This window comes from Apus apus, chromosome 10 (genome assembly GCF_020740795.1).
Source record: "Apus apus isolate bApuApu2 chromosome 10, bApuApu2.pri.cur, whole genome shotgun sequence".
In the NCBI taxonomy this organism is placed as follows: domain Eukaryota; kingdom Metazoa; phylum Chordata; class Aves; order Apodiformes; family Apodidae; genus Apus; species Apus apus.
In genome coordinates this window covers 18668089-18690812 of record NC_067291.1, presented here as the reverse complement: position 1 = coordinate 18690812, position 22724 = coordinate 18668089, and the positions used below count along the sequence as shown (strand labels likewise).

General features: G+C 49.9%; 1 protein-coding gene across 1 annotated transcript in view; it reads right to left on the bottom strand.

Annotated features, from left to right (window-relative positions):
* Positions 1–19410, bottom strand: part of PLEKHO2 (pleckstrin homology domain containing O2) — a 28894-nt gene extending 9484 nt beyond the window's left edge. Inside the window, exons 1-4 of the mRNA XM_051628590.1 lie at positions 19179–19410; positions 14330–14482; positions 7312–7428; positions 374–478 (exon numbers count right to left, since the gene is read on the bottom strand). Of these exons, the coding sequence (XP_051484550.1) occupies positions 374–478; positions 7312–7428; positions 14330–14482; positions 19179–19187 (384 nt within the window). The 5' untranslated portion in view covers positions 19188–19410. The remainder of the gene's footprint in view (positions 1–373; positions 479–7311; positions 7429–14329; positions 14483–19178) is intronic.
* Positions 19411–22724: the final 3314 nt, after the last annotated feature.

Below are 22724 nucleotides of genomic sequence, written 5' to 3'. Positions count from 1 at the left end.
TGTGGGCCTCTGGGTGAGGTGTTAGCTCTTAGCACAGACCATCCCTCCAGCACACTGTCTCCTCAGCCAGCTGCCCCTGCCTCCCTGCATCTACCCCAGCCAGAAGAAAGGGAAAAACAGCAAAATGTAGGATGGTGCAAATGGCTCTCTACATGTTCTGCCTTCTTGGGCTGGGAAGCAATGTGGCTAAAAGCTCCCAGACTGTGGGGGTGTGACCTGGTTTGCCGTGGATACCATCTTTCTCTTTCCCTTGAGCATGGCTGGCATGCATGAAGGACAGGCAGAATGGGGGCAAAGGCAAGTTCTCCTTTTAGCTAAAAAAGCAGTGGATGAGAACTCAGACATGTAGGAGTTTGAAAACTGTTGCTCTTACCTCATCAAATACTTTGTTTTTGCCTCTATTGATCCCTTCATTAAGAGCTTTTATCCACGATTCCTTCTCTTCCAAAGTTGGAGCTTGAAATTTGATATCATGAACCTGCAAGAGCAGAGAGACAATTTCTGCTGAAGCATTCCTCAGGAACAGAGGTAACTCTGCTCTCTGTCACTTCAGTCTCTACATAACATCCAGTTCCAGCCTGTGTTTAAACTACAGATTCCTTTGCACTTTGGCAAGTACTTCACTTCATAGCTCCCACGAACAGGATTTTGTTATGCTGAACAACTTGTTGCTGTAGTTCTATTTTTGCAACCAGTAACTAAAGTAATAAGAAAGTGAGTTTCTTCCCTCTGCAAAACACTAAGAATAGCTCTCAGAGCAGCAGTGAGTTGTAGAGAGACTGGTCAATGGTCAGACTGTGGATAGGGAGTCAGACTGAAAGTCCAAGTCATTTTATGCTGTTTCAGATGCAATAAAGTGTTTCAGTCCAACTTCCCCCAAAGGCTGCAAGCAATGGGAAGGCTGTGGCAGCGGGCTCTGCCTGCTTCCCTCTTCCTGAGGCTCTGCAGAGCGGAACTGATACAGGAATTCTCTGACCTTGGCTGCAGCAACACCAATTCAGCTGGACGTGATGAGGCATAAGGGCAACATAAATGAAAATATTCACCATATTTTTTCAGTTTGCAAACACAGAAATACAGCAGTGAACACTACAGACATGCACTTTCTGGGGTTTGAACAGCTGTCCTAAGAAGGGAAGAGTCAGCCATGCAAGAAGGAGCTGGCAAGAAGCACAGAACACAAGTAAGAAGGGAGTGATGGGTGATTGTATGGCCTGTCCTCCCTTCAGTCAGCTCTCCCCTTCCTGCATGGCAATCCCACAGCTGTGCTCAGTGCTTTGAATCCCTTATTGACCACAGCAGGAACAACAGGTAGAGTGTGAATTATTTCACTGCTGCATTCTCTGAGTGCCTCACCAGTATTATGTAGCTTTGCCCCAGCTTTTGCCCCATACTTCAGGTGACAGAAATACCATCTTCATGTGATAGGTGGCTCTGTAGCAGACCAGCTTGAGTACAAACAGCTCCATGCAGTACCCAAATCCACACCCCACAGGCACACATGCTCTAGTGCTAAAGAACATCACCAAAGTTGCAAAATCAACTGCTTAAAAATTAGACAATGCCAACATTGCCAGGGCAGTCCTAACTCAGCCTGCTGTGCATGTTCCTCCTAGCACCTAATGACAGGGGTAGCACTTCTTACTGAGCTATCCCAGGGTGTTTTATCCTCCTGGGTCAATACATCTTATTGATTGCACTCTGCACAAGCCCTGCCCTGAAAACAGAATTACTGATTACCCTGGCAATCTTTTCTTTGCTGCTTATCAGTACAATATCTAGGGGCTTCACAAATTACTTTTCAGAGCAATTAAAATAATCTACCTCTTACAGGTGGAGTCTCATTTAGAATAGTTACTTTGGGTATTTAGCATCCTACAGTTATCCTGCACCTTCCCACTGCCTTCAAGAGCAGTTGTAGTCCCAGCCTTTTTGTAAATGAGGCTCCAGATTCTGAAATCACAACAATGTCTATATAAGAGAGTGACTATAGCAAATGAGGGTGACAAAGCTAATGGTGTCAGTTGAATGCTCTTAGCAGCTCCCTGTTTTGTTCATGGCACAACAAAGCAGCAACTGTTTTGGGTCTCAGCAACTTCAGAAGGTGCCATCAGAAATTCCACAGAACTAAAACCTGATCTCCTTGCACCCATTCCTGCTGTTTAGCTAGAAACTGAATGTCCTTCCCTTCTGCATTTATTCCTTGCTTCAGTGCCATGATTTTATGTCAGCAGTACCAGACCCTCACAACCAGCATGGCAAGCAGGGAGTTAAGAAGCAATCTGGGGAAAGAGTATTTATTTGATTAGTTTGCACATAAGGTGACAGGACCAGAGGGCTCTGAGGAGAGAGGTTAGGGCCTGACCCACAGCCTGCTGCAAAAAGAGCCCTTTGTCTGGAGTGCAGAAGAGCCACACTAACCAGGCTCCAAAACAAAGCGACAGCCAGATTTTTCGTCCAAGCAGGCCTGGTTTTGTGAGTACTTAAAAACTTTTTTTGTTTGGAAACGATTTTACCCCAAAGCTTGGTGATTAAAAAAGCTTATGAGAAAGCTCTGCTTGTGAGCAGCTGAGCTGCTGCACTGCCTGGTAAAGACCTGGCAGCCTGCTCCGGGGTTTAGAAATCTCCGTACTGGTTGTTCAAGGGAAGGATTCCTGCCTCGCTGCAAGCTTCCTCTTCCAGTGCCACTTTCTGTGCCTCATTCTCAACAACGGCCTCTGTCCTCCCGGAGCTGAGCCTGTGACTAAGCGCTGGTGTCAGGACCCCTGCAGCAGGGGCAGAGCGAGGGCCCGGGGGGGTGGTTTGTCACAAAGGAGAAGCGGAGCTGTCCCCCCGGCACGCAGCCCTCCCCCGCACAGCCAAATGCTGCCTCTCCGCCGCCGCCACCGACGGTGGGGGAAAGGGCTCCCGGGAAGATGCTCTCGAGGCATCAGCAGAAAGAGCCCTCGTGTTTCCCAGTGGGCTGGGCGAGGGAGGGCAAGCAGCACTCTGCGTGGGCCCAACTCATGCCACTGCAGCCCTGCTCCCTGCTGGCACAGGTTCCTGGGGCTGTTGACACAGGGGCAGCCCCAGGCTCACGGCAGGTTCCTCCCAGTACACCCCGTTATCTTGGAAAACTTTTTAATCCGTTTTAGAGCAATGTCCACAGACACCAAGGAGGGGTCATGCCTCTGGGGCTGGCACTGGGGATGCTGCCAGCCAGAGTCTCTTTGTTGCCCTTCAGTCCCTTGTCTGGCTGCATCCTTCTGTGGCTCAGGTCCTAAGCCACAGTACTGGGGAGAGGAGGCCAACCCAGAGCAGGGTGGATGCTCTCTATAAAGTAGATGGCTGCAAAGAAGAGGCAGGAAGGAGCTGGAGGAGGGGGTCACAGTCCTGCCTGCCCCTAGGGCTCTGTACACTACTCTGAGACCCCCAGGTCTTCTACAGACAAGGAACAAATTAATTTATCTTGTATGTATTTTCACTCATTTGAGTATTCACCAGTCTCAGAGGATGCACTTCAAGATGGATACTCCCCACAAAACTCTAAGCAGGGTCTGTTCTCCAGCAGAAATCTGAAGGTAGAGAGTCAGTAACACCAAATCTAAGAGGACAGCAGGCAGGGTAACATGTTTGCTCTCCTTCTCGCTAAGCCAGCTGAGACTGAGTCATGCCACAGACAACAGGCTGGTGTGCCAGGAAAAGCTGTCATGGCTAAAACTAATGTGATAGTGACCATTGTAAGCCAGGAACACAGACCATGCCATTTACTGTCAGTTAATTGAGAGCACAGCACGACCAGGCAGCTCCTGCTGAATCACTGGCTGGATGTCATGCAGCAAGAGGCTCACACATGGGTCACTGTCCCTGATGGCAGCAAGCACAGTGTCCCCGATTCCTCCATGGCTTCTCAGAGACATCAGTCTCTTCAAACAATGACAGTCTCATGGCTGTGCTGACCCTGCTTTCCAGGAAAGAGAAGTGTTCTCAGGGTCAGTCTGTTGCACCTGCACTAAATGATTTAACAGACAAGCTCTGGAGCAGTGGATAGCTGCAGTTTAAGACATTTATCAGCACTAGCTCTTGGCTGAGCAATTCTGCTGGATGCTGCTGATCTGCAGCAGAGGTGGGTGACAGAAACCTGTATCTGCTCCTCAGCTGTTTCAGTGCAAAATCCAGTGTTGGCTCCGGTTCAGTGGGATTGGGCTAAACTGGACTGTTAGCTGCTTGTGCACTGCAGGTTTAGGTGTGGGAAAGTTATCCTTTTTGCTGACTTTTGGTACGGGATGGTCACCTCCAGCAAAGCCAGAGCAGAGCCGGGTCGGTAACAGCTTAAAACTAGGAGTGCACCAGAGTCTATCTGCCAGACATGAGGTCATCTCCTGCCTTCTTATGCATAACTTTGTCAGGTTAGATCATGGAGGGAAAAGTGGAAGCCCAGGGACTGTCACTTAGGGGATTCTGTTAGCTTTCTGCAGCCGAACCAAGAGCTACCTCATCCCTGGGAGTAACGCAGCATCCCTGCCAACCCGGGAAACCCCAGGAGCAGACCCCTCTGTGCCTCTCGGCCATTTACTGCAGCTTCCAGGCTGGGCCCCTCCTGTAGGCAGCTGCAGGTACCTCCAAAGGCAACTAAGGGAAAAATAAGCGATGGAAATTTCCACCCCTGACTGCAGGTGTGGAGTTTGTGCCTGGCCATGGTAGGAAAGAATGTGTGGGAAGCTGCTGTGCTTGCTGGTGGACTCTTTCCCTTACTACCAGCCTCTTTCTTCCCATTCTTAAGACTTCCCTGCAGCTGATGGCTTTCAGACCTGTTGAATACCAGACTCGTGCCAATCTCTGTTGTCTCTAGGCAGTTTACACCAGGCATCATTTGCACTGCTTTTTGCATTGTCAGTACATTTTAAAGACCCCAGGCCAAGGCTGCTGCCCTTTTTAAAATCTCAGCTCTCTGCATCTGAAAGTTTTCATTTGCTATGGGTGGAATGAAGCATTTGAGATTTCTAAGCAGAAGGGGTCTTTTGCACACTTCCAGCTTCCTTTGCCGAAGAATCAAAGCTCCAGGGGCAGCACTTTGTTTCAGTTCCACACCAGGGCAAACCTGTGACATGCTCATATTGTCACAGTTTACCAAAAATGTCATCCTTACGTACAGGGCAAGCAGAATCTGGGGCACATCCATCAAAGACCAGTGTTTAGCAAGGCAACTTATTTGGATGCAGCTTTAGCTGCAGAGTAGTTTGACTGATTCTTCTCTGCTCTTCAAGAGTATCCCATCCAAGATTTAAACTGGGATTCCCCTACAGCTAAAATGGGCTCCCTGTAGGCAAGAGGGAAATTCCTGTTTGTGCACTGAAACAGAAGTGGCCTTTCCTAGCTTGTTCCTAAGTCCCACAAACTCACTGGCACTCTGCATTCCTCAGCATTGCACTCAGGAGAGGTGGCAAAAAAAAACCCTAGCAAGACCTGGCAGGGCTTGGCAGGGCAGCTCCCAGGGTTATTTTAAACTGAGGATGGTAGCAAGGTTCCCAAATGGAAAATGTTTAGCTGGTATATATCATCACAGCTGCAATTTCAAAACAGAAGAAGGACAGTTGTGTACATTGGCCTCCTAATTGGAGCCTGTTCTAACATCTGCCAAAGTATGTTGTGTGTCAACACCCTTGCCAGATCCCCAGCCAAAAGGAGGGTGGGAGGGGAGCTACAAACAAGGAACTTTTCATTTATAAAACCCCTTCCTTTCACCAAAAGAGCCTTATAAAAAGTAGCCTCTATCTAGGTCTCCATTTAATCAGTGGCCTGAAAAACAGGGGAGCTGTAAACTTGCCAACATGCCGAAAGGATGAAGTTAACCTTTTGGGGAAGAGTTTGGGAATATCTTTCTGCTAGCAAGAAATGAAAGGTTTGGGAACAGGTCTCACCCCCTGTGATGACTGATGCAGCAGTGCAGAGGCACATGCAGCAATGGCACACTTTGCCTCTCCAAGTAACACACTTAATAGTAATTCCTACTATTCTCTGAGTTCAGGGACTTTTATTCTCCTTCCTGGAAGTAGGTTTGGACTTGTAGTTATTGAGCCACCCTCTAGAAAACACACCACGGTTAGCCACTGTCCATCTAAAATTGACATTATTTCTGATTAATCAAGTTACATCAACATCACTTTGGTGCATAATGCTTAATATCACTTTTATCTTCAATACAGACTGTGCCTACTTGTAAAATGAACATCATCCACCTTCTCTCTCCACCCCCACCCTGGTCCACGGGACTGTTTTGGGGCAGGACAGTCCTTGTTTTGTTGTTTTGAATGAAGTTTAGCACAATGATGCTCTGAACTCAGCTGGGGTCTTATTATACCAATAAACACTAAGTGGCTGGAGTGAAAGAATAAGCAACAATGACAACAAGGACTAAACAATCTCCATTTATTTAAACAAAATGGAGATGGGGAATGCAGGCAAGTTGGTGTTTTTGCCTGTCCACATTCTTATGGAAATGAGTATGTTTTGTCCCTCACAACCTCTCAGATTTGCATGGAGAGATTTAATAAGAACCCTTAGGCCAACAACATCACATTGAAATTAGAAGTAAGTCAAAGTGCAACAACAGAAGCAACCTAGTCCATAAAGATACTGAAATGCAGAGCATGTAAGTAGGAACTCAGCAGAACTTCCTAGGATGTGTAGTGATGATGAACTTAGAGAGGAAGATAGGCAAGTGTGCCCTTGCCCACAGTCAGGGCCCAGGGGGATGTAGAGCTTCTCTGTAACACCAGCCTGGTTGTCAGGTTCTGGGTCTAACCAGATGCTGCACAGGAAGCTAAAAATGTGGAGTTTCATGAATTCTGCAAAATAAATCTTTTTTCCTAGGAACTCTTTGGCTGCAAGTGACTTTGCACTGGAGGTTCTTAGATTAACAGTTCCAGCTCCAGGAATGTTTCAGTGCATGGATCAGGATCGCTGATTTCACTGGAGCTTGGGCAAAGTGGCAGCATGTACAGCAAAGACAGGGACACTTGCTCGCCCAGAGCACATGGGGGAACCCCAGGGAATGATGAGGGAGTATTGGCAGAAAGAAAATGATAAGGCAGGAAAAATATCAAGAGGAAAAAGCTGAGTGGCAGGAAGACACTTTCCCCACCACAAGAGGAAAGTCTACAAGACAGTGGCGTTCCTCCTTCCGCACTGTCTGCCAACCACAGCTACAGGCCATTTTTCCCAGCTGCCAAAGAGCTAAACCTCAGAGCCTTTTGTCTGCCCTGGGAGCTGCTGCTGGGGAACTCATTTTGGAGTCTGCAGACTGGAGGGTGATGAGAAAGGCAATCCTACCTTCTTACCCGGGGAGCGGATTAAAATGAAACGGTTTTTCTTTTTGAGTAGCACACGCAGCTCCTGGCACTTGTCATAACTCTCCAGTTCCACTGTTTCTATGCACTTCTGTTCATCCTGCAAAAAGGGAATGAAACATTATTATGAATAGGAGGCACTGAGATGAATCATATACCATCAAACTCTGCACATCTTCCCCTTGCATCTGTCTAAAAGCTCTTCTGCCTTAAAAATAACCTGCATGCAGACAAGAAGCCCCCATAAATCCAGCTGGCATCTCACTAAGAAAACACTCTAGTCTTTAAGCTACAGGCCAGTTTGTGGCTAGTGGTCCCCAGTGGCTAAGCAAATAATATGTTGTGGACAGTGACACCAGCTTGTGCTATCTGTTGGCCTCATCCAGGGATCTGCAGCCAGAAGGAAGGTAGGAAGGTTTTGCCCATCATCCTGCCCCAGCCACAGACTGAGAATGTGCTGTCAGTCCTGGCATAGGAAGGAGGAATAACATGATGCACTTCTAGAAACCTTCCTGGCATGATCTCAGAGTGCTTCCCAAGCTTCTCTGTAGCTTGGCAACACTATCTCTTCCCCACAATGGACAGAGGAGATGTTATTCTGCTTTTTCCCAGGGAAGACAGCACAGTCATCATGATGGTCCAAGCAGCCCCCTGGGAAGCCCAGGGCAGAGGGGAGATTGCAGGCAAGCCTCAGCAAGATCAGTGGGAGCCATGTGTGACTGGGACATACTCCTCTTGCAGCCACGCTCTGAGCTGTCAAAATGCTGAGGACTGGAAATACAGTCCCATAAAGCCAGCAAAGCTGTCAGGGCCAGCATTGCAGTAGGGAATGTTTCTCTCTAGAGCATCTCCACTGATGACTGCTGACCACGATCTTGGCTCATTCCTCCCAGTAACATAACTAAAATTCCATACGTGGTGCGTGGCTCCGTTCAGCTGCGGAGCACCATCCCTAATAGGAATCGCAGCGTGACGCTGGGCAGATAATATTCCTAATGTCTCAGTAGCCCAGAGGAGACCAAAGCTCCCTTTTCCTAAGTATTACACAAACAAGGAACCAGAATCACAGCACAGTTCTTGCTGGTGAAGTGCTACAGTCAGCACACCTCGGGAACCTCTCTGTTACCATCTGACAGTAAAACTGCTGCCCGTGACCATCCCCAGCTTGGGCTCTGCTCCCAGGGCAGCTCCTCAGACACGGACCAGTTTGTATTTCTGTAGCTGAGAGGGGGTGTGGGATGAGGAAATGTGTCGTAGCCAGGAAGCTGCTGCCATGGCTGGAGGCAGAGAATGGAGAGTTCAGAGGGAAGTGGGCTGCAGGGAATTTCCTCCCTTTACTACTTGCCATTTAGGTTGCTGTGCAGAGCTCAGACTGTGTTTAGGATTTTTTACCACCCTATCTGGGGATTGGGGCCCAGCAGAGCTGATGCTGGTACGCAGAGCAAGTTGTGAGCTACTGAGGAATGTCTGGATCTAATTTAGGTTTATTATTTTAGTGACATTACTGTTTATTTCATTTAACACTGACTAGGTGAACATGATCAGAGAACTGGCAAAACATCTACTAGGAGGAGGAGATTAATCTTGCCCAGACCTAAAACCTAGCAGATAAAATCCTGCTGACGGTATGGAGCCCTTCGAAGGCTCCTGCTGCAATCCTGGTATTGCAATGTCACTGCAAAAGGACAGGGATGGAAATAATAACCCCTCAGTGGCCAACAAATGACAGAGAAGGGTGAGGTCAGGAATACATGCCTCGGGGAGGGGTGATCTCATCCTGGCCTTTGGTGGACGCCCGCCCACATCCCAGCACTGCCGCGCTGCCGGTGCGGTTACCAGCTCCGACGCCAAAGTTTGCTGGGCTCAGGACGTGGGTGGCTTGGCAGGACACTGAGCAGAGACCAGCATGGGGACTCCTGCCCACCCTCCCTGCTCTTGAGAGCAGCTCTGTCCCCGGTAGATCCCAGCAGCTCCATGTCACCCTCCTTGTCTACACCAGCCTTCCTGCCTCATGAAGAGGAACCTGCCCCCTGATCCCATCCTGAGAAGAGTGAAGCACAGAGCTCAGGGATGAGAAGGACTTAGCAGGGCAGGGGGCTGTGGTTTTGCTGTGACATTGCCTCTGGTCTTCCAGATGACCTTCTGCTCCCTGGGGAGGCTTTGGGGGCTATGGGCTGGCCAAGGATAGTGAGGACAAGGACAGGCAGGACCCTGTCTCTCAGGGGTACTGGCTTGACTGGGCCAGCTACATCTCCTTCATCTCAGAGACATGAACTCCTCAAGTAAGTTATTCTCTTCAGGGAGGGTGGGGAAGAAAGCAGACAGAGAAATAAGAAAAACTCCATGTCTGAGGGCAAAGGAAAAGCATCTGAGTTCAGGGAGCACCAGAATGGGGCTTTTGTTTCTTTTTTGCCCTTGGCAAGTGGCCAGCCCCTCTCTGTCAGCCTACCTGGGTCACAAAGAGATCCTTTATATTTGTCCTGCACCACTAAGATAAAGGCTGAAGTGCCTGACTGTGCCACAAGTCTCCAGGTCCATTAAGCCTCCTGGGACCTGGAGGATACTCAGCATCACAGAGAGAAAAGGTCACTCCCAGACTCCTGGCCCAACACGTGGACATGTTTTCTGGACAAGCTCCCAGTAGATTTAGTCCCTTTACAATCCTTTTATATTGTCCTATGACACAAAGGTGGAGTCCTCACTGGGTAGTCACAGCTCCCTGCAGTATACAGCTCACCCAGCTGTCCCACAGCACTGCATTTGGATTCTCTTCAGGCCACCTTTCTCTGTTCCTCTACAGATTTTAGGGCTTCTTTTTAAAATTGCTTTTATGCTTGCTCTAAGGGACAACCAATAAGATGCTTAAAATCCTGATACAGAAACTCCTACATTCAGACTTAAACCTGTGTGTGTCTGTAAGCTTGGGCCTTAAGAAGAAAATTACAGAACACCTAAACATGCAGAATCATACTTGACAAACAGTTACTTTAAAGAAAAGTTGATAAAAACTGGGATAAAAGACCCACTGAAATGTTCATTTATATGAAGGTAAAATTGCCAGCAGAGACCACTTCACTGACACATATTCAAGGATCATGACCCACAGTGTATACAATGTCTAGACTGCCTGAAATGATAATTTATTTCTCCAGATGAGGATCTCAAAGCATTTTAATAAATCACTTTTTGCCATCACTTTACCAGGGGCAAAACACAGACAATAACTGCACCACTGTTAAATGCTGAGAGGATCCTCTGGTCTCTAAAAGACTCTTTGTCTAGTAGGTTTTTGACCTGTCAAATAATACACTTTAAAAAAAACCCCAAAACAACCACAAAACAACTTCAACCACTAGCTGCACTGTTTAGGGAAAAAAAAACCCAAACCTAAAACTGATGCTGTCTATTCCATGGAGTGATGATATTGATCTGTGTAGTCTCTCTGCATAGGACTTCAGATCCTCTCTGTAAAGGATTAATTTTTATTCTGGCAAGAATATGCAGAGACAGTAAGACAAGAAACCCCATTAGAAAAATAACCTGCTTGGTTCTGAGTGGGCCTGGACACAACCTGCCCTCCCTGAAGTTTCTCAGAAGTTCTTACGGATCTGAGCTGCGTGTATTTGTATCAGTGCCTCTTTTGCTGACATTTGAGTATGTAATATCATACAGACATCTTGCTTAACTGAGTCTTCATTTACACATGGGTACAGATGTGGGGTGCTGGAGATGGAGGCACAGCAGAGAACAAGAAATCCATCTCCCTTTATTCCACATCCGCTGAAGGAAACCCGAAGCCTGGCGGGGTGACTTTCACCCCCATCTGCTCCAGGTAATACAATATGAATTTGAAATTTGCCTTTGGGAGGTGGCTCTGCTTTAAGCCAAACTCAAGGCCTGACTAGCAGATGCAATATGGGAAAAACACTCCCAGGGCAGGCTCAGGAGCACATTCCAGGAGATGGCTACTGATGATAATAGATACAGTATTTGTTTTCTGCTCAGACTGCCCTTCCCGGTGACACGGTGCAACGTTACTGCCTGCATCTTGTGTTGGCCGTTCCCACTGCTCTTGTTTGGCACATGCAGACCTCAGCTACAAGAGCAGCCAACCTCCTGCAATTGCATAAACACACCTGCCCGCATAGGACACAACTGCTCAAGGCTACATTAATACCTCTGTGAAGGGCTCCAACACACAGGGGACTGAACAGCACCCAGTGTACCACCCATTTACCAGTCACCAGTTCCTGCAAATCTGATGTGCTCAGAGCAGTTGGAATATTCACCCTCTAAATCTGACCTCCCACCTAGCAGCTGACCTCCCTCCCATTTAAGTCTAACTTTGGATACATATGGAAGGAAGCTTGGATTTCACAGCATCAATCACAGAATCACAGAATCACAGAATCATTTTGGCTGGAAAAGACCTTTAAGAGCACTGAGTCCAACCATTAACCTAACTATCAAGTCCAGTACTAAACCATATTCCTCAGTACTGCATCTACATGTCTTCTGAACACCTCCAGGGATGGTGATTCAACCACCTCCCTGGGCAGCCTGTTCCAGTGTTTAATTACCCTTTCAGTGAAGAAGTTTCTTCTAATATCCAATCTAAACCTCCCCTGGCACAACTTGAGACCATTTCCTCTTCTTCTGTTGCCTGAGATTTTATCTCCTTTCTTTTTCTAGATTCCCAACTCAGTAAGCACTGAACAATCCCCTTTTGAAACGTTTCGGCCTAGAGGATGGTCTGGGATGATGTGTCTGGCTCTGTGGCCCCACAAAGCAAGGCAGGTATGTGGAGAAAGTTCAGTGGGGAAAAGGAAAGAGGGCAGCTGGAGCTCCAGGAATCAAAGCCACCATAGCACACTACACCACAGGCTCTCTTTGACATCGGGCAAGGCCATTCCCATCTCAAAAACTCTGTCCCCTAGCTGTAAAATGCAGACAGCAACACTACCCTAACTCCCCTTAAAGGAAGATAAATACAGTAATAAACACAAACTGCCTCAATTCTGTGGCAATGGGACCCCTCCTGAGTACAGAAAATTGCCATTTCCCTTAGTTCCCTTGTAGTAAGTCTGCACAATCACATGATATCCTATTGTGCTACCAGATAATTTTGTAGCAATTTCCCCTCCTAGGACATTTGACTTCACTGTAAGCCAGTTTAATAGCCTATAGATATTAACATGATCCCTTATTTACAATAATGGGATCTTGTAGCTACTGTAGCTTACAGACACAATTTATTACAGGATGCTACCACAATACACAGGCTACCAGAAAACATTATGCCTGGTTGTTACAAATGCCATTTTCCTTGTTGAGATAATAAAATAACCCTTTAAATGATTGGGATTTTTTCCTTCTCCTGAATGTCTGTGAAAATTAATCTTACTTTAAAAGCCTTATTTTCCCTTGTGGTAATGAGAGCCTCCATAGATCTTGTTTTTAAAGGCATGACCTTTAAAAAAACCAACAAACCTACGTCATGGTTCTAGGTTGTGAATATGCAAGTTCCTGGAGCTTCAGCTGGAGTCAACAGGTATCCAGGGCACTGAGAAGATCTGCTGAGAGTCACTGGTTTGCAGGACCAAGCTGCACCTCCCTGAGTAAAAGAACCCCCACCTGCTCTGCCTGCTTTCCAAGCTGTTCCTCACCTGACATTCACTTCTCATTTCATTATTCTTGCACTCTTTGTGACATTGCAAAACCAAGAACAAATGTCTCCGGAAAACTTTGGGATTCAGGGAGAGCAGGAGGGTTCAGCCTATGGGAGGAGGTAGTACCCTTTAACCTAAAGTATTTATGACAAATCTTCTTTATTAGGCAATATGTTTTTTAAAAAAGAGAAGCAAACTCATTTGTCAGCCCCATTGTTCCTGAAACCACCGCAGCAATGCAGCTGCTGAAACATTTCCCCATTCTTCTTCCCCTGACACACTGCACAGAAGCAGCTTTACATGACTTTGGTTCTGTATCATCCTGATGCCCACGGATCACCCAGATCTCCTTGTGCCAGACACCACAGAGGCACATGGTCCCTCCACAGACCACGAGGTGAGGAAAGCTCCTTCACCCTGATGCACACACCAACTTTCAGCCACCATAAACCAGCAGGGGTTAGATTTACCCACTCCTAATCTCAAACCTCTCTTGCTTATGTGCTCTGCACTGTCATTTCTCCCTTTGGGGGCAAACTATGCTCCTGCAGAAGCCCCTTCCAGCCCAGAAACGAAGGGCCTGACTTAGGACAGAGTCCAGCAGGACCAGCCCTGCACTCTCCATTCTTCTCACATGAAGATCCAGGACAGATCTGGCTTGGCTCTTATTTCTCAGTTGATTGGAAACAGCTCTAAACAAGGCCATGAACTTGAGGCTTGCAATTTATCTGGGGAAGTCCAGGACAAGGCTCCCAGGGGTCCTTCGCTCAGTCTTGGCTCAAGCAAAGGGAAAAGATGAGCCAAATCTAGACCATATCCCTGCTTAAGGAGGACAGCGAGCACTCACAATCTCACCCTGCATCCATCGTTGGCTAAACAAACCCCTGAAGAGTCTGGCTAGCAACAATTTGAGTTGCTTGAGGGGTGCCAAACAGCTGCAAAGTCGCCTGCCGTTCCCTCAAGCGGCAGGTGGGAAGTCAGGCTGCTACAATCCAGTTTTATCCTTTAAACACCAAAAAACACAGAACACATATCCTGCTTCCTCCCAAAGCTTTGCTCTGTTTGCCTTCTCACAGGATGTCCTGCCCCCATTTTATTATTTTTCTTTTTGCAACGGTGCTGTCAAAATATTTACTGGCTAAAATATTTATGATATATAATATACTCTAAAATGCAGCTGCTCTCTGCTTTATAGCATTCACCCTTCCTAGAGATAACTGGAGAAGCTCTTTGGAAAGGAATGGGCTAGAGGGAAGAGTGAAAAACACAGGAACATGTGTCACCAAGGGCCTGATCCTGCCCCTCATGCAAGACCTTTAGCTGTGACCGTACCTCATCCTCATAGACCACAAGCTGTGTTTTCCGTAGCTGGATGTAACGATCCTTCCACAATCCCAGGAGCCCTCCACTGCTTTTCTTAATCCAGCCATATTTCTCTGCAGTTGGAGCAGACTTTGGCTTCTCTGAAACCTCCTCCTTTGTATCCTGCAATGACAGAAGGGAGAAAGAATTACATCAAAAGCACTTTCCATCCATTTAATGAAGGTTGTCAGAACGCATGCCCAGAGAAGACCTCAGCATCCACCACACATGGTCCCTCCCTACCACTTCCCAAGGGGAAAGACTGGCATCTTCCAGCAGAAAACTCAATCAGCTCCCACCCCGGAGCTGCCACAGGACTGGGAAGCAAGCATGGATCGTGTCCACCCTTGGGGACACTGAGATGGCAGTAAATCCACCTTGCTCTTCTGCTTCCCCAGCGACTCAGCTCCCCTCTCCCTGGAGGTACTCCCTGCTCACTCTGCACCAAGTGCTTCTGGAAAATGAGCACCGTCCTCTCTGCTTTGCTCTCTGATAAACTCAGTGGGATGGGTCCTGCTGGCAGCAGTAGCCATGCTCATATTTTGGCCCATGGCCATTTCTGCAGGCTTCTCCTCTAGGTACGTACGTTCGGTCATTGCCCCCAAGCCAACTCCCGTGGGCAAATCCATGGCACAAGGGCCAGAACTTCATCACATCCACATTAAAATGTTCCCAACAAGCTTCTGCAGGGAAGGAGCAGCAGAGAAGGCAGCACCAAGCATGGTGTTTTGTTTTTTTGTCCTGCCTTTAGCTCCTTGCTGTTGGTCACAGCCTGCTCTTGCCCACAGCAGCATGGGGAGCCCCAGCATCCTGCACTGGGAGGCTGCTGGCTTTCCAGGCCCATTAAAAGCCAGGAGATGCATAACTTCCCTGCTTCAAAAAACCACCAGAAATATCCAATAGCAATATTCTCGACACGGAGACAGGAAACCTAAGACGGGGAGTGGGGGCAGGCAGGCTTGTTAGTGACTGCTGTCACTAGCAGCTGTGGTTAAACACGAGAGTTTTCCTTCTCTCCAGTGCTTGGGAAGAGCCTTTGCAAAGGCAGGATTCCTCTTTCCCCTCCTTCAGAGTGCCCTGCTGCTCTCAGCACCCCATGGACCCCTCCGTAAGCCTCTTTCCCTGGCACAAAGCAAGGGGAATCCCTTGCTGAGCCAAATCCCCTTACACAAACACCTTGCCAACCTTGTGACTTGTAAGGAGAGGCCAACCCAAATCCTCCAGACTTCTCCCAGGAACCCCACTGTCCCCCCAGACTCGGTTTCTTCCATGTCCCCATCTGTAATAACTGCAGAAAGCCAGGACATTTCCACAAAAAGAGGATGCAGGACAAAGGCAGAGCCCCCACCATCTCCAAACAGCCCTCACTAGATGCTGAACGAAACATTCTTATCTATTTTTTTTTAGGGAAAAAACCCCAAATGAAACAAACTGGAGTAGCTGGAACTCAGACATCGTATTTCATAACAAGAGGAAATCCCACGTGTATGGAAAGGAGTTGGACACTCCCATGGCCAGAACAGAGTGAGGGAGTACAGACAAGCTCCAAAAATTCAGAGGAGAGCCTTGTTAGCAAATCTGTTTTCATGCACCAGACTCCCAACGAACACACCCTTGGAGAGCGGCTGCCATTCGGGTGAGCTGTAACTCTAAAGAGGGAACTTGCACCCATAAAAGAGAAGAAAAAAATCGATAAAATACCCCCCACGCCCACATTTATTCCAATCCCCCAAGGTCAGGAAGAGGCTTGGCTTTGCAGGTGGGCTCAAGTGCAGCCTGGGAACAAGAAACTCCAACAAACCATGTTTCACCTGAAAGAAAATCAGGCAGAAACCTCTAACATCTCTGCTGCCCTTTGTAGAAGCTGTTTCGGTTGTGCTGAGCTGCGTTTGAAAGGGCCACAGTGCAGGATGACAGAGCATGAAAAAGTTTTCCAGGAAACGAGGGGGACTGTGTGGGGTTGTGTTTTTTTTTTTAAACTTGACTTTTTAGGTTGCCAGGAAGTTGTTTTCAGTTGTGATCTGCGACTTCAGCAAACATCAATTGCTGCACAAATATAGACCTGCTGGTTTCCTGATCGAGCACCCTTTTGATGTCATTTTTAGATAGTTGGGCATGGACTTTAACCTCCCTCATCACAGTTTAGTATGGATGTAGCTGTATAAGAGTTTATTTCAGTGACTTCAAACTCCTTTCAGGTTTGTTTTTTTTTTGCTTTCAGATGAATTTTTCTTGCTCTTTTCCCCCCCCTGCTAGAAAGGCTTATTCTGAAATCACATGGCAAATTTGTCAGCATCCAGTAGCATCTGCAGAGAGGATCCACAACTCTGAGCTGAGTCGGCCGCCCAGGAGAGGGAAGATGAGATGAGATGGAGAGTGCTGGTCTCAGCAGATGACAGCAGCCATGAGCAAAGGGCTCTGTCCCCAGCCCTGTGCAGGAGTCACCTGAGCCTGAGCTGCCAGTGCCTCCTCCAGTCTCCACTCCAAGACATGTGACAATGCGATCCCGAGTGCTGGGGGCTGCTGAGCTGCCCAGGCTCTGGGTCAGCAGCTTTGCCCTCGCCCACACACACCACGTCACAAGACAAGGGATGTAATCCCTCACCTGCAGGTTAATGGCCTAAAAAAGCAGATGATGCAACTTGACTGTTTGTTCCTGCGAAACCAAGAAGGGTCTTGGAGATGATACCTGACATTTTTGGGGATTATTTTTATGGCTGGTTCACACACCCCCTGCCACGTATGGGCGAGGGGAGGTTGGCCAGGGAAGGGCACCCAGAGCAGGGCTTTGTGTCCATCCTGTGCTTTCTGCCTGTGGTTCCATGACTAAAACCTGAGCGTGGCAAAAAGCAATGAGTTGCTGTTGTTCATTCAGCTTTATGTCGGTGTTCCTTCTGCAAGAAGCACTCAGATACCCTTCCCGGGATGTTCTTGGGCTGGATTCACTCCTGACGCTGGTGTAAATCCATGAGAAGAAAACCACTGACACCAGCCAAGTGAGTTATCCCATTGCTGGCTCGGGCCAAAGGCATTGCTCCCAAAACCAATCCATACAAGCTATTTTTGCAGTTTCTCTCATGGTGCCATTTCTGAAGTTTCACTCTCCCAGCCTGGTTTACACTCACATCCAGCTCAGCAGTGATGCCCCAGCAGAGGGACAAGGTGGCTTTTAATTTAATGTTTCTCCCCTGCCCCTGTATTTTAAGGGCTCATGAACCCACATACTTTTCATGTTCTCTAACAAAAACTTAAAACCCAACAGTTAAGTCGTGGTGGTGCTTTTACAAGTTACATACAGTGCACAGGAGCATCTTACCCAGCTACTGTAACTTCATTTAAAGCAAGCAGCTCTTCTATCACACACTCCTCTCCAGTGAGGCACTGTCGAACACCTCTCAGGAGCCAACCTGCACTTCCAGAGCTCACCTCTTCTCCCTTTCCACATTATCTTCCCAGCCTGGCTGTCAGCACTTCCACTTCTCACTGTCCCGCAGGAGCAAAACCATCTCACTGGAAACAAACTGCTCAGATCCACGTGAAACTTGGGAGACTACATCTGATGCCCTCTCTCTCCATTACTGGAGGATTAATTTATCATTAACGAAGAGCGGCTGGTGGATACAGAGCTGGGAAGGCAGTGGGGCAGCCAGAGCCCTGCCCTCCTCACTCCCAAATCCCAGGGGCCATCCCGAAGCCCCTTCAAGCACGGACACCAGCTGGAAGCAGTTTCTCTGCTGTGGATTAATTTCATGGATGCCGGCGGATAATAACAGCTCTCAGTCGCTACCAACTTGGGCTGCTTTGCTGTCTCCCTGCTGTTTTAAAAAAGCTCTCATTCTTGCCACAGAATGTTGGGAGGTGAAATAAGGAAGCAGGGGGAGAGAGACAAGCCACAGCTACTGGCATCACATGTCCTGCAGCCCGAAGTCCTCTGGTGGTCCAACCTACCAGGAGCTTTCTTTGTGCCTGAGCAGCAAAACCTCATTTAAGGAAAGGAAGCAGCAATTGTTGCATGGCCAGATGAGGGGAGAAACAGACCTGTTTAACTTGCTAACAGATTTGTGGCACCTTAATCCTCAAATCCACATGAGGGAATGGATTGTTGGGGTGTGACCCCCTAGATGTGAAAACCTACATGCAAAGGAGAAGCACTTCTGCTCTTCTCTGAGTTCAACCCATCCCAGGCAGAGAGGGAGGAGGAGGAACAGATTTGGGGAAGGCTGGGAGGTATGTGGACATGGCCAAGCTCGCAGGCTAAGCGAGGCCCAGCTCCAGCACGGAAGTACAACACCCCAGCAAGAGTGAGCACAAGGTGGCCTGAGCAAGCGTGGCACTTTAACAAGCCCTGCCAGCACCCGTCCTCCGGCAGCGCCAGCCTTCGCCCCTCCGCCTCACCCAGCTGCTGGGAAAGTTTAAAACCCGGAGAGCTGCGGGGATGCTCTGCCCCAGCCACTGCTGTCAGCTCCTGCGCAGAAGGTAACGGGGGCTTCTCGGGACCCTCTCCAATTCTGCCCCCTGTCCTATTCTCACCACCTCCCGCTGCTGGAGCGGAGGGAAGCGGGGCGGGGGATGTCCCGGTGCCAGCGGAGACCCCCAGAAAATCCCTGAGTGGCCGATGCGGTCCTCTGCCCCAATTCCTGGCAGGCAACGAGGGGCTCCTGTCCCGTCCTGCGAGTCCCATGCAGCCCAGCGCTACCCCGGGGGCTCCGATACAGTCCCGTCCCGCCCCGGGGGTCCCGTCCCGGGTGTCCCGTACAGCCCCGTCCCGCCCCGGAGCTCCTCTCCCTGTCTCGTCCCGTCCGGTCCCTGTCGGACTCACTTGCTCCATGGCGGGCCAGAGCCGGTCGCTCCTCGCCGCCCGCTCAGGGGCTTGGCCGCCGCTGCCGCCCCGCTGCACCGCTCGGCTCCGGGCGGGCGGGCATGCCGAGCCGGGCCGAGCCGAACCGGGTCAAGCAGAGCCGGGCCGAGCTGATCCGGGCCGAGACGAGCCGAGTCCCGCGGCTCTCGCCTCCTCACCAACTTCTCGGGGAGCAGCAGCAGCAGCCGCGGCAGTGCCGGGTTTCCGGCGGCTCCGGCGAGCGAGGAGGCGGGGATGCCCCAGCCGCTGGCCCCGGCCCCGCCGCCGCCTGGCCCGGCCCCCCAGCCTGGCCCGGCCCCGCCGCCGCGGGCGTGTGTCTGGGAGTCCCCGGGAACACTATGGCTGCGGGCTGGGACATGGACCCTGGGGTGGGACGGGATACCCAGGGGTGGAACAGGGTCCCCGGGGTGGGAGAGGTCCCCTGTGTCAGGCAGGGTCCCCAGGGCTAGATAGGATCCCCAGGGATGAAGCCAGACCCTTGTGGTAGGACAGTGTCCACGGAACTGGAGGGTCCCCGTGGTCAGGCAGTGTTCTCTAGGGATCAAGGCTGATCCCCATGGTAGGACAATGTCGCTGGAATTGGAGGGTCCCCATGGTCAGGCAGAGTCCTGGGCTCAGGGTGGGACAGTGTCCCTAGGGCTGAGGTCAGGCAGGGCCCCAGGAGCAGCAGGACGGGGCACAGGGTGCAGAGAGGCACGGAATGCCCTGGTGGGTGCCATCGTGGCCCTCGGCCATCCTGAAGCCCACGTGGAGCAATGCCTGGGTCTCAGGTCCCTACAACATGTGGCTTCCTCAGCTGCAGTGGTGGCTCCTGGCTGTGGGGTGGTCTCAGGACAGGGGGTTTTGGCAGAAGGGTGATGTGGCTCCTTAGCCTACAGGAAACAGCTGGGGAATGGTCTTGGGGGCAGAACTGGTTAACACAACTAGTCATGCTTGGAGCTATTGTTTTCCACTGGTATTCAGCTCTGCAGACTTCTGCTTCTATTTCAGGCCTGCTGGAGGGCTCTTGTATCCAACAGTCTGCCTGTTTTTTCTTCTAATTATTTCAGTCAGCCTAAAAAAAGATGTTACCTCCCTCTGCAAACCTTGCCTCTATTGTTCTTGACAGAGAAGATAAGAAGGAAAGGAGAAAAAGTCTCGACACTCTTTACCTCCAGGTTAAATGCTTCATGGGTATGGCAAGCAGTGGGAGGGAAAGCAGGAGACAGCTTTTGCTAATCAGAGCTGGAAGAGATACCAGAGCATCCATCAGAGCTGGCTGCCCCCATCCTGCAGGGCCAGGGGTTAATGGAGTAGCCAGGAATTACCCTGGTGCACACTAGGATTTGAAATGAGAAATCCTGGTGCTGTCAAGTCATTGACAGGGAAGGGATTGCCATGTCAGCAGAAAAACATCCCCCACGAGGAGGGGGAGGAAGCTGCTAACAGATGTGCTGTGATGAACCTGAGGTTTGAGAACAGGCTGAGGTACTGAGCACACACAGAAAAGCAAAGGGAGGACAGATGGTGCCTAACTGGGCATCACTGGTGTGAGCAGGGAGACAGGACAGCATGGACATGTCATGCACACCCCTGTGGTCTGGGCATTGCCGAGGCACTGCCCTTGCCCTTCCTCTCTTCTCATCCGAGACACTTTGGGGCAGGACCCTCCTGTTTTTTCCATTTGCACAAGGCTGCAAGAGCAGCAGGGGCTGAGCGAGGAATGGGGCTCCTGAGAGCAACCACGCACAAATAATTATTAGCAGTAATTAGCAGAAACACACTGATGGCATCTCCTTCATATCAGCTTAGCTCAGGGTTTGGCAAAGGCTTGGGTCTCACCAAGACGATCCCCTTGTTGTGTAAACACCTTCTGTGGCCTCCCCTGCTCCTCCTCCACAGCTGAGAGCCAAACTGGGCAAAGAAAATGCTGCTGTGAGTGCTGGTGATGGCTTGGAGGGGCCTGGCCAGTGGCTGGGGGGTTGTGAGAATCCTTCAGATTTCTCCCTTACCTGGCACAACAGGCACCTCTGAAAGATCTGACCAGAAACTGGTGGCTGACCGTCATCATTCAGGGCTGTGGCCAAGCCAGGGTTAGCTCGCTGCCACATAACACCAGGCAGGAGCTGGTTTAAAAACATATTTTCTTAGTTTAATTTTCCAAACCATCAAAATGTGGCTCAGATGAGGAGTGGGACCCCCTGGGTCACCCAAAGCCTTCTCTGGTGGGTGCATGAGGGCAAGGCAGGGTGCAAGCTTGGCTCGGGGGTGGTGCCAGTCACCAAAACATGAACTATTGAAAAAAGGCAATATTTTAAAATCACCAAAAAAACCCCAAAGTATCAGAACTGTGGTTCAGTATTTTCTGTTTTCCCAGCAGGGCTGGGGGGTGTGAGGGGAAACCTCTGGCTTTACAGATTGGGTCTGGGCTGGGGTTCCGGCTTTCCTGGAAAATTGTAATAGGTGAAAAAGTGTGGAATATTTTTAGCATGTCATCAAGGTTCCTGTGAGGACGTGTGTGCTGTAAGAGTGCAGGATGTGGAGCCCGGGTCCCTGTGATTTATCTGCTGCCCTCATCTCTGCTGCAGACCCAGAGGGAGCCACTGTGATCCCACAGCAGGAACGCTGGAGCAGCCGTGGCTGGAGGGACCTGTCGTCTGTGAGAGGAGCTGAGGGTGAATGTTCATGGCATGAGAACATGGAGGCTGGTCCAAAAATGCTGCTGGAAGAAGCATCAGGCACGTGTCTGCAGCCAGGGTCGGGCTGCTCCTTTGGGGTGGGACACAGTGCCAGACCGTTGCTGTATTCCTTGATAAGAGGCGGTGCTGCTCCGGCAAAGTGGAGTCACGAGTGACACTGAGGAGCTTGAGCTGGTGAGTCACAAACCCGAGAGAGCTTGTCTGCAAGGGGACCTGAGAGGCCTTTGGCTCTGCACCTTGATGCCTGAGGGTCTTGCAGAATTTGGGGGTCAGGATGCAGAGGATGGCAATGCCGGGGGGTCTGGAGCTCTGGCCACAGAGGAATGGCTGCCTCAAAGCAGCTCAGGGCTGAGCTGGGACCAGGATGGGTGGGGAGTCCCCCGTGTCCTCCCAAATGTGAACAAACCTGTCTCTCCAGCCACAGGCACCGCATGAGAGAGCTGTGGTCGCCATCATGTCTACCTGCTGTCCTTTCCCTGCTCCAGGCAGGGAGCTCTGTCTCCTGCATCCAGCCCGAGGTGCCTTGTCACCAGGGTCAGCCAATCCACCTGCTCCCACCTTGGCTTCCCTCCACCTCAAATAGCAATAACCCATCTCCAGGGCGCCGTGAAGCCTAGTTCATTAGTGCCTGGCTTCGTTAAATGCTCTGAGCAGGGCTGGAAGGGTAGGGGCTCATTATTGCAATTGCCTTGTTATCTGCTCTGCAGCAGGGAGGAGGAGGACACGCCAGTGAGGCTGGAGGAGAAATCCTCAGCCCCTTCACATGCACAGCAAATAAATGTGCATGTTCTTCATTTCATCTGTCCATTTGGGGCTAAAATACAAAGAG